Below are 12902 nucleotides of genomic sequence, written 5' to 3'. Positions count from 1 at the left end.
GTGCACTGCCTTGGGTCTTCACATGTGGGAGGAGATCATTTGATGGACAGCTGTGAACATGCAACCTCATGAGCTCAACAACTGTTTAATTCAGTCACATTTAAGTTAAAACAACAGAGATTATAAATAACGTAGCTGCTGGTTCGTGTCCAAATACAGAATTACACAAATACACAAATACAGAAAGTTGGCAAAGGTTCCGGGTTAAGCCTTGTGTCTCTTGTGTCACAGTCTGTCCACGGGTGACGGAGGCTTCAGCCAGCACACGAAGCCGCGGCCTTGCGCCGACTTGCAGTCTCTGCTCTGCCACTTGGCCCGTCTCCACACCAGCACGCACTTCTTGCGGCCCTTCGTCCTCCGCCGGGGTGGCGTCTTCCTCCAGTTGGTGTAGACGAGCGGCTCCCCTCCGACCCACTCCCACCGCCCTCGGCCCTCCCTGTCGTTTAGGCCTTTTAGAGAATGAGCAGATAAAATGAATCAGAACCTCCTGACACTCTGTAGACAACAGAAGACTCTGACACCCACCGATCCAGAAGGGTTTCCTCCCACTGAAGTCCCACAGCCAGTCCATGTCCACTTTAGACCGAACACTGGACAGAGTGCCTTTGTACCTGCAGCCACACAGACACGAGGACAGGTTACTTCCTGTTCACCTCCCAACACCGGACGTGCGTTAGCCTCCTCTGTACCTCTCCCTGCAGGATCGGTTGGCTTCGCTCCACGTGACCTTGTTCTCAGCGTTCAGGATGTAACAGCGGCCACCGTGAAAGGTCCAGCCGCGGGGACACGTCTGAGCGCTCACCATCTGAGGTTTTAGCAGCAAATTGAGAGAAAATGCAAATGTCGTCAAATGGTGTCGATTGTCGCCATGAATCGTGACTGAGTGGTGTCATCGGCGTACGCTGAGATGTGGCTGGGGGTTTGACTCAGTCCTGTGATAAAACTCTGATAAAAAGATTTCCACCTGATCAGTGGGGGTCCAGGGTTTCCAGGAGACACCGTTGCAGTGGAGCAGCTGGTTGGTGCTCTGGTTTAAATGGAGCAGTCCCATTAGTTCTGGGGTACAGGGCTTTGGGATGGAACGTTCAGCTGCAACCTGAGGCTCCTTCAAAGTCCAGAAATGATTTACAGTCAGAGTTCCACCATAAAAACCGACTCAGTGCAGAGAGAATGTTACCTTTGTACTGCCACGTCCTTCAGGTTTCAACGTCTTCTCACGATTCTTAGACTTTGGTGCTGGTGCCCGCTGCTCCACCCCCCTGCTGACCACATGGATGTTTGCCTTCCTGCCCTTCCTTGAAGGTGACGTGTCGTCTTCGACCTGCAGTTGCATGATCCCATGATACTGGAGGTGAAGAAATGCAAAATTTGTTAAGTTAAAAAAAAAAACAGCTTTTTTAAGAGGTCCACAGATGTTGGCTCACCGTGAAGACGACGTCTGTCCCATTGTGAAAAACTGATGAAGGGGCGACCTGCCGGATGAAACGACTCTTGTTTTTTAGATTCCAGCATCAGAATAATCTGGATGATCACATCCATGATGAAAACACAATCCTGCCCTCATCTATCAAAACAGACACTTACAACTTTTGGGTTGCCGATAACTCTGACTTTGTTTCCAGTAACATCCCCCGAGGGCCTGGAGATGCTGTCCCCACGGCTCCAGATGACTGAATCAGTGCCAAGAGGCAGCTTCTCCAGTTGAATAGACCCATGTTGGGGGTAAAAGTCTGATGGAATCTCTTTTCCTCCGAGAACCGGTGCGTGCTGACCATGGTTCGGCCGGCAACCTCCTGTAGTAGACATGGTTTCACAGGCATCAGTCCCTGTATGTGGTGAAGGTTTTAAACCCGCCCGGTTCTGCCCAGCAAGGCCAGACCAAAGACGTCTTTACCTCCTGTCCTGCTGCCGGATCTCCTGATAGTCACTTGAGCCTTGCTGTTGCTGCCGACCACTGTGCCTTCAGGGGAGGTCAGCAGCACTTCAAAAATCTCCTCGGCTTCCTCAAGATTATCCTGAATAATCTGTATTTGCCAGCTCCTCTGTGACACCCCTGTACAAACGGAGGTCTTTTATTTGTGTGAAAGATCCAGTGCAGTGCTCCTGTGTTTTTGTGATGTGTTAATATTTTCAATATCATTGAGTACAAACCTGGATCAAACTGGATTAGTGAAGAGGGATTAGGGAGGTAATCTCTCCCTGCAGTCGCTGTCACCTCCTCTACCTGCGGGGAAGAACAAGGATGTAGATTTTTAAAGATAAGTCTTGACAGTTTTGAAATGACCTGCTGACCTTGACGGTGATGTATGAGGATTCTGCCAGGTTTCCTTTTCGGACGATATCCAGCGAGACGCTTCCTTGTTCCTCACACACAAAGTAAGTTTGGAGGGAAAGTTCCACAGAGGACCAGCTAAATTCAAGTCTGTGAGAGAAGTTGGATCCTAGTGAACACTCAGTGGTGCTTTCACCCTTCCATGAAAAAGAAAATCATTGTTGTTGCTGCACCTACAAATGAGAGGGTCCCGTGTTCCCCAAAGTGTCTGAGACCTGGAACTCCAGGCTGTCAGACAGAGACTGCTTGTCTGGGTTGATGACGTAAACAATGGTCCTCTTGCTCAGCTCCAGCTGCGAGAACCTCTGTGGTACAAAACCACCTTCAGGATCAGAGGGAACAGAATCAGTAGGACATAGCTAATCGATGGTTCCTCACAACAGCGATATCCTTTTTACCCAAAAGGTAGTCTAGAGGTTGGAGGTGGACCAACCTGTGGTAATGTTCTCAAGGTAACCAAAGTATGGCTGACGAGTGATGCAGAACATCAGCTGCTCGTCTCTGCTGCCGCTGTCCTGGGCCTTCAGCTCGTGGGCCGACAAGAAGATCCCATGCCGTCCGTCACCTAAAGGCTCGGCTTTCCACAGAGGAAGCAGTTTCACAACATCAGGAGCCCGCGTATCCAGAGGCTGGATCTGAAGTTTTGAATTAAATGGAAAGAGAGATGTCATTTGTGACTGAAGGGACTCAGGTGAAGCCGAATGTTTATTTAGATTCAAATGGAAGTGAAATGAATGGATTTTTTAGAACACACGCTGGTACCTGAATGGTGAAGAACACAGCTGCTGTTTGCAGACGCCCATCCAGCAGGAAGCCCCGAGCAGAGCTGTCAGAGGCGGTAAAGCCAAACCGGTCGATCTGCGATGGCCCCCCATCATGTTTGTATGTGACCTCCATCCCCTGTATGTTCTTCTGCGTGAAGTTTGAGCCAGAGGTCAGGGCGACACCATTTAACAGCAGCTTCCCATACTGTGGAGGCTGGATGAGGGCAAAGGTCAGGGCCTCAGGGGGGGTGTCTGGGTCAGACAGGGCCAGGCACTCTGGACCCAGGATGACGGTGGTGCCCTGGGGTACTGAGAGGCCTCTATTGGCAGTCAGTGATGGCAAGATGCGATCCACCATCTCCACGGAAATCTCAAAACTTCCGTTCCGGCTCATCTGACCATTGCTGACAACAAACCTAAAGAGATATCCAAAAGCTGACAGGTGCATTTACCTCTCTCGACAAGGATTAGATTACAGATATGTCAATTCTATTCCAGTGTTGCTCATTGTTTATGGGATGTGGATGAGTTTCCTCAACTATGATGCACAGGTGTTTGAAAGGAAGGGTTCAGGTGTGTTGATGTAGCCATAGGAGACATACGTCATCATATTTAGTTTTAACATAAAATTTAACAGGCTTTTTGAGCGACATTAAAACATAAAAGATGAATAAATCTGGGGGCTTGATGTCAATATTAAAATATTGTTTCATTTTTCTTTTTTAGTTTGTATGTTGGTAGGTTTCCACTCTATTAAACAGAAGATATTTACACATTTAAACCATATCAAAACACTGAGCTGAGGTCACGCGCATCAGGAAAGTTGCTTGTTGAGCCAGTTTGGAGCACCATCCTATTATCAACTGTGTGAATTCTCACATGTGTGGAGGTCCACATGATGAAATCAGACTCACTGAAAGTGTTCTCTCGGTGAGCCGCCGCGGTTGTCGTGGGTGTAGGCTACATGGTTGGCTGCTACATCGAGCTGGCTGAAGGTGGAGATGGCCACTCCTGGATGTGTGATGTACTCTATGTGTCCGTGAGAGGGAGGGGTGGTGACCACGTAGAGAAGCTCTTCAGGTTTGTCGCTACCATCTGTGGCCAGCAGCACATCTGTGGTGAGGACCACACGATCTCCACGGCTAACCTTCACAGGCTTCACAAAGATGGAGATGATTCCTAAAGATCACGGAGGAGAACGATAAATGCAACGTTACATCTGGAGCTGTAACTATACATAACAATTATGAGAAGAACATCTGTTGAGGTCGGGTACCCTTCTCCAGCTCTTTGATGGAGATGTAGAAATGCTGTGGGGGTGACTGGTTTTTCCCATCAAACAAGCAGAAGACAAAGAAGTCTAGGGCTTTAGTGTCATCTGCTCCTGTGTGCACGTAGCGCAGAAGGTTCATATTCACCCCCTCCTGGCTGCAGTTGCTCCCCACTCTGAGGGTCACCCAGTCCTGATCTTCCTGAAGGACAAAACCAGAGTTCATCTCGGCTTAATGTCATAGCATGTCAGTTTTGAGGCTCAGCCACGACCTTCAGCTGCAGGACTCCTTGTTTAGGAACACTCTGGATCATGTAAATGACATCAGTGGAGAGAGTATCAGCATCCTGTGCCAGGAGGACAACACTTGAAATTAACCTGGTTTCTCCTGGCTCCACCTCCAGTCCGTTGTTCCTGGAGGGCAGAAGACCAGGCTGACTCGCGATGACGTTAAAATCTCTTCACTTCTCTCAGACTTGTCTAAGGTTCTTACCTCACAAGTTGAGGCTTCTCATCATTGACTGGCTCCACTCTGACCATCACCTCTCTGTCCAGTTGATGCCGGCCGTCAGTCAATTGCAGGATGAAACTGTCTTCCATGTTCTCTGAGTCATCGTGCACATACATCACATCCATACCTGAAAGCCAAAAAATCCTCTGACCGACTGCTCCTCAACTCGAGGCCTTATTAACATTAGCCAGCGTACCGTTTTGCAGATCCTGGAGTGTAAAGTCGGCTATGGGCGCCTCTCTTCTCTTGGTATTCAGCCTGTCTGCACTGTAGCTGACGATGCTGCCATGTTTTGGAGCTTTGAGCACACTGAACTGAAGCTTGTTCTCAGGCACATCCAGATCCATCACTTGTAAAATGGACAGATCCAGTTGCTTCTTCTCTCCTTCTTCAACCTCATCACAGAGACACAGATGAGCGCGGGCCTGACAGCATACCTTTCTTCTCTCGGAAAAGGCAGACTTACTGTGATGTTGTGAGCCACAAACTCTGGGATCTCGTCGTTGGTTGGTTTGATGATGATGTAGAAGGGAACGTGAGCAGAGGTGCGTTGGCCGTCTGACACATAGAGTTTAAACTGGTCAGCTGTGGGCTCCACCCTCTGGTGTCGGGACTGGACGTAGTTCACATGGCCATTAATGATGTCTCTGTATGAGAATGAAGCTGGTAAAGAGAACATATGATCATGTCATTGCTCACATGAGGGTTGTGAACAGGTATTTGCATGGTACTTACCTATGCTGATGCCTGTGTTGCTCTTCTCAAAGCCGGGACTGGGAAGGACATTTTCTATGTAGCCAAATTGGGGTGGATAAGTCAGGCTGACCACCAGCTTGTCCAGGGCGGTGTCCACATCAGAGGCCCTCAGATGTGAAGCGGTTATCGGAGCGACCCCACCCTCTTCAACACTGAAGACCTCACCTACAGACAAAGTCATGTGACCAAGGCAGCTAAAGTACAGCCATCAATAGATTCTGCAGTAACGAGTTAAACGTAAAAACTCGCCTGCTGTGAGCGACGGCGGCTGACTGTCCACTGGAAAGACGGTCACGTGCAGGTCATATACTGGCAGACTGTTCCTCAGCTCAGCCCTCTTTCTGCTCTCAGCTGTGACTCCTCCACTTCCTGATTCTTCATCGGAAATGACAAAGGTGATGGTGTCATGGCGGGGCGTTAGTCCGATCTCCTGACCTACAAACAGAGGCTGGCTTTAGTGTGAAGCAAACAGGTGGCATCACACAGTGGACTCACCCATGTGTTTGTAGGAGATAATTCCCGCAGCAACATCAGCCTGAATGAAGCGGTCCACGATGCTGTCCTTGCGGAGCACCACGCCGTGATGGGGTTGCCGAGCGATGAGGAAGAGCAGGCTGCTGTTGACAGTATCGGCATCAGTGGCATAAAGGAATTCGGTAGTGATGAGTATCTCCTGTCCCTCTGGACAACTGAGGACAGGTTTGAGACCAGGAGCGACCACTGGAACCTCATCATTGATGGGATTCACCTAGAAAAGGACCCGTGGTCAGGACCATAATGATTCAGCTTGTGAAGACCAAAAGGAGAGAAGTTACCTTCACTTTGAGGATGAATGTGATTGAGTTTGTGCCGTCTGTTGCCATGAATTCAATGTTGTCCTCCAGAGTTTCTGAGCCATCATGACTGTACCTGAAAATAGATGAAACATTCAGTGAAATGATGGCGATCATCTAGTTTATATTAATATGCTTAGATATTGTAAAGATCATTTTATTCTATATGTTATTTATTATTTCTAAGTGAGTGAAGCAGCACATCTGACCTCATTTTAAGGCTTTTCAAGTCTTTCACAGTGAAGAAACCTCCATTTTCTAATGGGAGGGGACCTATCCTCAGGGACCCATGTTGTGGGCCTGTCTTTAGCTGCACCTGCAGGACTTCTTCTCTGGAGTCCATATCTGAGAGCAGCAGGTTCTGAGAGCTGAGTGGGCTCTCTCTTCCCTCATCTACAATCAGGGCATGGGTGACAACCTGAAACAGGAAACACCCAGGAAATTTCTGACACTGACTCCTCTGCCTCCACAAACTGATCCCAGTGATCTGATCGGACCTGCGGGGGCTGGTTGTCCACTGGCATCACAGTGATGTTGAAGCAGATCCCAGTCACAGTTCTGCCCAGGTGGTTGGTTACAGATAGAATCATCTGGATGTGCTGCGGGTTGGGACCGATGTCCAGAATCGGAGGCATGTAGGCCACTTTCATGAAGTTGACTGCATGCTGGAAACAACAAAATTACTGTGAATTTCACACTCTATGTTCTAATCATTAACAGATTATAAACAGAATCATGTACTTTTATACATGTAAATAAATTTACTCCCCTAAAATGATCTGTTTTCTTTTCTTTAATTCACTACCTGTGTAAATAGTCTTAGCACTGGCGCAGTCGGGTCTTTGTGGAATTTTGGGATGCTATCGACTAGAAACAATCTTCCAGCATCGGAGCTGTGGCTGCTGAAGACCATATATATATATTCATTCATCTTTCACATCATTAATTTTCTCTGTCTTCTAGAGTCAGAGGGGGAACACTAACCTGTGAGAGCTGCTGTAGAACGGTGGGCTAGTGACTGTGTAGGTGAGCTCACTGTCTGGAGATTCCTCATCTACAAACTGGAGCTCTTGTCGTGTGATGTGAACTACATCTGTTTCCCTGATGACCAGACAGCGGCTGGAGCCAGGAGCTTCTTTGGGTGGTTGGTCGGGAACAGGTTCTATGTACACCATCACCACCTGCAAACCAGAGCACCATCATGGACCACTTTCACAGCTGGGCTGCTTATAATGAGATGAGACATTTCCCAACTAGAAGATCAATATCTCCAGGATCAGTGGTCAATAACAGGAGCTGGAACTGATGTTTTACCCACCTGTGACTCAGAGAAGTTGGGTGGGTCATGGAAGTCTGACAGCACCACTTCGAAAGAGTCATCAAACACCTCATTTCCAAGGTGGCGATAGTAGATGATGGACTGAAACAGGTCCTTCTGTAGGAACTGGCTAACCGGATACCCTGGATTAAACAATCAGAAATAAGAAAAGAATGTTTTTTTAAAAAAGGCTCTAATGAAGATGGCTGAGTCCTGACCTGTGAGTCCAGGTCCTGGAACTTTCATGATTTCTCCAGCCTGCGGGGGCCGTGTGATGTTGAAGAGAATGTAGTCATCGCTGGAGTCCATGTCGGAGGCTTGGAGGGTGGAGCCTCTCAGCAGCACCGTCTGGCCCTCAGACACCTCCAGCAGCATGTTGGTGATCAGGAACGGGGGACTGTCATCCTTGGGTAGAACCTTAATGGGGAATTTGTGTCGGGTCTGATGCTGGCCGTCACTGATGCGGAAGATTATGAAGTCCTTGGTGGTGTCACTGTCATCATGGTGATAGCGGACGACGCCTGCTTTGATGTCGCTGACCGTGAACATGAAGCCCTTTCCACCTGTAACACGGATTTACTGAAATATTAGATTGCCTCATTCTGTGGCTGGACAAAAAGGTCAGATCTCAGGTGAGGAGCTGCAGCTGGACCTCTGACAGTGAGACGTCCGTGCTGAAGCCCGTCCAGAGTGATGAGACGGACGGCGTTCAGGTTGTCGTTGTCCACGATCTGCAGCTGCTCCCACGTTATCGGCCGGGACTGACCCTCCAGCAGACTCAGACCTCGGTGACCAAAACAATTACCCATAGTTTCGGTTTGTAGAACCCTTCCCCCACCCAAATGTAGTCGACTGCATTCGAAACAAGTCTGTGTGCTCACCCATGTTCCAGGATACTCGCGGTGCATTTGTGTCTGCGTTCCTCACAGACATATGAACCGTTATTGATGGGCTCCGCTCAAAGAAGAGGTCGTGAACCTCAAACTCCACCTGCAGGAAGAAACCACAGGTATCAGACTGAACAAGAGTTCTGGAGGAAATATCAGGGGTTGGGGGGGCTACCTCATAATTCTGCCGTTGGCTGTGTGAGGAGTTTGGAGGTTGATAGCCAATGAGCATGTCATTCAGGTCGAGCCAGGTGAAAGAGGAGACTGGACGAGTGTGGTCAGAAAGGTGGGTGATGAAGCCATGGGTGGGGGGTTTGGTGATGTTGAAGACTAAGAGCTGTTGGGGAGTCTCCTCATCTTCAGCATCTACTGTAGCCGTGGAGAGCGGCGTGAGGATAAACTGGTCCACCTCTAGGATGAACATGGACATGAAGGATGGTTTTGGAGGCTGGTTGGGCATGGCGCTGACTATCTGCACTGGAATCCACACCTGTTCAGACTGGAGACAGAACACAAAACCATTTACTAGTGCGACAGATTGTTGATTTCACTGTAAACATGCAACTGGAGCAGCCAAGCTACCCTGTAAATGCTGCCACTGCGCACGTCCTTGAGCTCCAGCTTGATGGTGATGTAGTCTTTGTCTGGAGAGGGAGGGTCTGTGTGCTGGTACCTCAGGCCCATCATTAGGAACTGATCACATGGGATCTTGGTGAACTTGACGAGCTTCAGACCCTTCAGGCAGTCTTCTGATCTACACATGGCCCTGGCTTTATTATCTGTAGGACAACCAGAGATCAAGGCTTCCGAGTTATGTATGTCCTGTTAGGTAGAAGACATCAGTGGCTAATCCATTTTTAGGTAATTAAAACAATCACAGAAATGTATTTTTATTTGGAAACTTGGAAAAGTATCAATTATTTGCCTGAAACTACATACGTGGACCAGAGCAACAGATCACCTAGCTGCTGGCGCAGGGGGACAAAGCTCTCTGGCTCGTCCCCTCTCTTGGTAGCTTCCTCTGGCTCGCCGGTCACCAGTTGTCCGTGAGCTGGAAAGTGGGTGTCCTGGCTGCTTAAAAGAATGCTGCACTGTAAACTGGATCTCTTCTCGTAGTGGAACGACACTACGTTACCATCCACAGCATCAGAGAGGCTATAGAACTCAGGAACCTTCAGGGGCTTTGGCCCCAGCTTTATGATGCTGCAGTCAGGCTGGACAATGTCCACATGGATGGAAAACACCTCCATGTGTGTCTCCGTCTCAGTGAACCTGGACAAACATGGTATCATTCATACTGTCACCATAGAGACAGGGACATAAAACTCCTCTGAACGTACCTATACAGTCTGAGTTGGACAGTGTCCTCCTGTAACAGCGGGCAGCCGTTATGGACATACTTGACCTCATCTGAGAGATAATGACAGTCAAACACCTGCAGAAGAAAGGAAGAACGATCAGTGACCCACCACAAGACACAGAACCAGATCGGACTGGTTGACTGTCCACCAGAACAAAAGGAACCACGTTTAATTGTGATCCACTGTCCGACAGAACACTAGAATCAGATCCAACTGTGATCGCTACGAGACTCTTTGAAGGACGCCTGTTCCGTCACCTGAGGCAGGAGTTTCCCGACTCTCTGAGTGATGGGCTCGTTCAGCACCACCTCCAGCTTGCAGGCATCCTTCTGACGGGGAATGTTGAACTGCAGGTCGCCCTCCTGCAGGAACGCCGTCTGCCCTCGTTTGACCTTCAGACCCTTGTTAACTTTCAGCAGAGACGTGTGTGATGAGCTGCCCAGTCCCAACAGGACCACCAGGAATAAGGTCCAGATCAGTCTTTGTGGAGCCATCACCAGTCAGTGGGCCACGTACTCCAGAGCTACTTCCAAGAGTGGCCTTTAGAACAGAGGAAAACCTGTTTGAGTAGAATTTACTTTAGACAAACGTGTCAGAGTTCTTACAGGAACCCACAGCTGGATCCCCAACAACCGGTCATATAGTAGGGGGAAACCTTGACCAGACCCAGGCTCATTTGAGACCCTACTGCTTTTAGACAGATGGAAAAAGGAGGAGAGGGAGAAATAAAACAGGAAAGAGGAGAATAATAGACACAAATATATTAACTACAGAGAGATTGGGTTTAGTTTGGAGGTTCTATAGATCTATCTATCTATCTATCTATCTATCTATCTATCTATCTATCTATCTATCTATCTATATCTATCTATCTATCTATCTATCTATCTATCTATCTTACACTTATATTATGTACTATTATATAGTATACTTGAATTAACTCGTGCCTTAGTTTTTTGTTGAAACGCTAAAATACATTTATCACAAACCAGTTAGAGACAACAAAAACCAACTGACAGGAACAATTCCAAGCAGCAACAACCTCACAAACAGCAACAGTCTGTCAGGCAACAACCTGCTTTTTAGTTGCTTTTGTAATTATCTGACAGAAGGCAGCAACAATCAGGCAGCTTCTGTCCCTCTGGAAGTTTGTCTGTTCTCATTCATTAGCCGACACTATTAGCATTTAGCCTAGCATCACAAACACTGAGGACAAGTGGTGGGGTTTAGAACATTCCTTCAACACTTCAGTTCTTCTGATCTTCCAGTAAAGATCTCCCAGAAAAAGCAGTTGCACAGTGAAGCACCTTGTAATCATCATCTGGGGGAACAAGTCGAAGCTCGTCTTGTGTGGGCATCGCCGGGAAGATCATGTTCAAGTCCTCAAATTAAACTTGACTTGAGATGTTCTGAGTAGGCTCGGACCTAAAGGTCCTAATTACAGGAATGTCAAAGGTCACACAAATATTTGGAGTGTGAGGTGTTAGTATGTGTGACATTTTGACTTGAGGTTTTTAACCTGCGACCTTAGATGATTAGAGTCAACATTATTGGGTTCTAAACTCCTGGGTGTCTTCCAGGTCAGAGACTTGTTTTTGTTCCTGTAATTAAGGCTGCAAGTTCCTCTGTAGGTCTTAGCTTTGAGCATGCTAGCAGGCAGTTTCTTTTCCTCTCTGTATTTTTTCAGTTAGTCTGTTTCTTTTGTCTCCCTGTCATTGTCTCCCCACTGACCGAGTTGGAGCAACATGTTTTATACCAGCCCTCCAACTCCTTATCAATGAACCCTAAAAAGGAAAACATTTCCGATTCTCCTAATGAAATTCTGATCTTTAGGAATCGATTATCTGGACAGTAGTGGAAAGACAACTGAAGATGAGACAAGTCAAACGGCTGTGATTTCAGTTCAAACGCCACATTGTTCGCCACATTTAAGCATGTTTGGGAGAAAACATGCTTAAATGTAGAGAAACATGGCAGCTAAATGTATATTTGGAGTCTCTTGGTGGAAGTTTCCAGCTGCTCAGAAGGAAATCCTCTTTGTTTGTTCTGGGGAGGGGGTCTGACCTGTTCCTGAACGGATCTGCTCTGATAAAAAAGACAACTGTCATCACTCCCATAAGCCCCCAGAAAAGCCAAGCAGTGAAAGAATGTGACGATCCACACGTTCTCCAGCAGGAACGTCTGACGCCACCATTCACAGCTTGTTCTTCTAATTTCAGTAATGACAGGTTCACTAAACACACACATGCACACGCCGCACACACACACACACACACACACACACACACACACACACGCACACACACACACACACACACTTTCAAATGTGCGGAAGAGGGGATTTATGCTGAAGTAGAAAAAGGAATCAGCATGGTGCTGCCTCCTTTAGAGGATACAAAACAAGACAACCCCCTCCCCCCAACACCCCCAGATACCCAGAACAGGGCCTGAGTGATTTAAGGGAAAAGGGCAAGTTGGATTCTTTTACATTCACTGCTGAAAATGCTCAAAAATACCAGTTCTATTAGCTCAAGGTCCCAACAGAAGTGGGGAACTACAGTTTTACTAACAAATGGTTAAAGCGGTACAGTTTATAGAAGAAGAAAAAGAAGAAAGAGGAGGAGATAAACATGGTATTTGTGTTTGTTAAGTCCCAGCAGATCCGGGCTGACATGTTCTTACCTGATCGCTCACATCTGGCACCTCTGCTGCTCTTCACCTGCCTGCTTCTCAGCTTTCAGTGGGACTGCAGCACCAGATTCTTTCTCTCCACGGAAACTCTCCACCCACAGCAGAAAAGAGGGGGAGGAGGCAGAGGACAGGAAGGAAGGAAAGGGTCATCCTCCTGTTGCTGCTGCTTCAGGAGGGAT

At 47.8% G+C, this 12902-nt stretch overlaps 1 protein-coding gene across 4 annotated transcripts; it reads right to left on the bottom strand.

The window, feature by feature from the left end:
• Positions 1-69: 69 nt before the first annotated feature.
• Positions 70-12818, bottom strand: frem1a (Fras1 related extracellular matrix 1a). 4 transcript variants are annotated; one of them, XM_057026724.1, is made up of 37 exons: positions 12715-12818; positions 10290-10591; positions 10012-10106; positions 9633-9943; positions 9254-9450; positions 8847-9170; positions 8666-8774; positions 8437-8568; positions 8003-8347; positions 7785-7927; positions 7451-7647; positions 7272-7368; positions 6964-7131; positions 6676-6884; positions 6449-6542; positions 6129-6381; positions 5883-6068; positions 5613-5798; positions 5344-5540; positions 5074-5272; positions 4860-5004; positions 4639-4780; positions 4373-4568; positions 4011-4275; positions 3095-3512; positions 2766-2967; positions 2510-2654; positions 2293-2422; positions 2152-2224; positions 1895-2053; positions 1585-1793; positions 1425-1472; positions 1178-1345; positions 965-1105; positions 690-805; positions 526-611; positions 70-449 (listed from the first exon to the last, which is right to left on the bottom strand). In XM_057026724.1, the coding sequence occupies exons 2-37, from the start codon at positions 10524-10526 to the stop codon at positions 226-228; spliced, it is 6546 nt and encodes a 2181-aa protein (XP_056882704.1). In that variant the 5' UTR covers positions 10527-10591; positions 12715-12818; the 3' UTR covers positions 70-225. The 4 variants fall into 4 exon arrangements, with proteins under 4 accessions (XP_056882704.1, XP_056882703.1, XP_056882705.1 ...); XM_057026723.1 differs by having other exon boundaries at positions 10290-10572; positions 12715-12816; XM_057026725.1 differs by having other exon boundaries at positions 7272-7365; positions 10290-10572; positions 12715-12816.
• Positions 12819-12902: the final 84 nt, after the last annotated feature.

Source organism: Takifugu flavidus, chromosome 3 (assembly GCF_003711565.1).
Source record: "Takifugu flavidus isolate HTHZ2018 chromosome 3, ASM371156v2, whole genome shotgun sequence".
NCBI lineage: Eukaryota > Metazoa > Chordata > Actinopteri > Tetraodontiformes > Tetraodontidae > Takifugu > Takifugu flavidus.
This window is presented reverse-complemented; position numbering and strand designations above follow the sequence as displayed.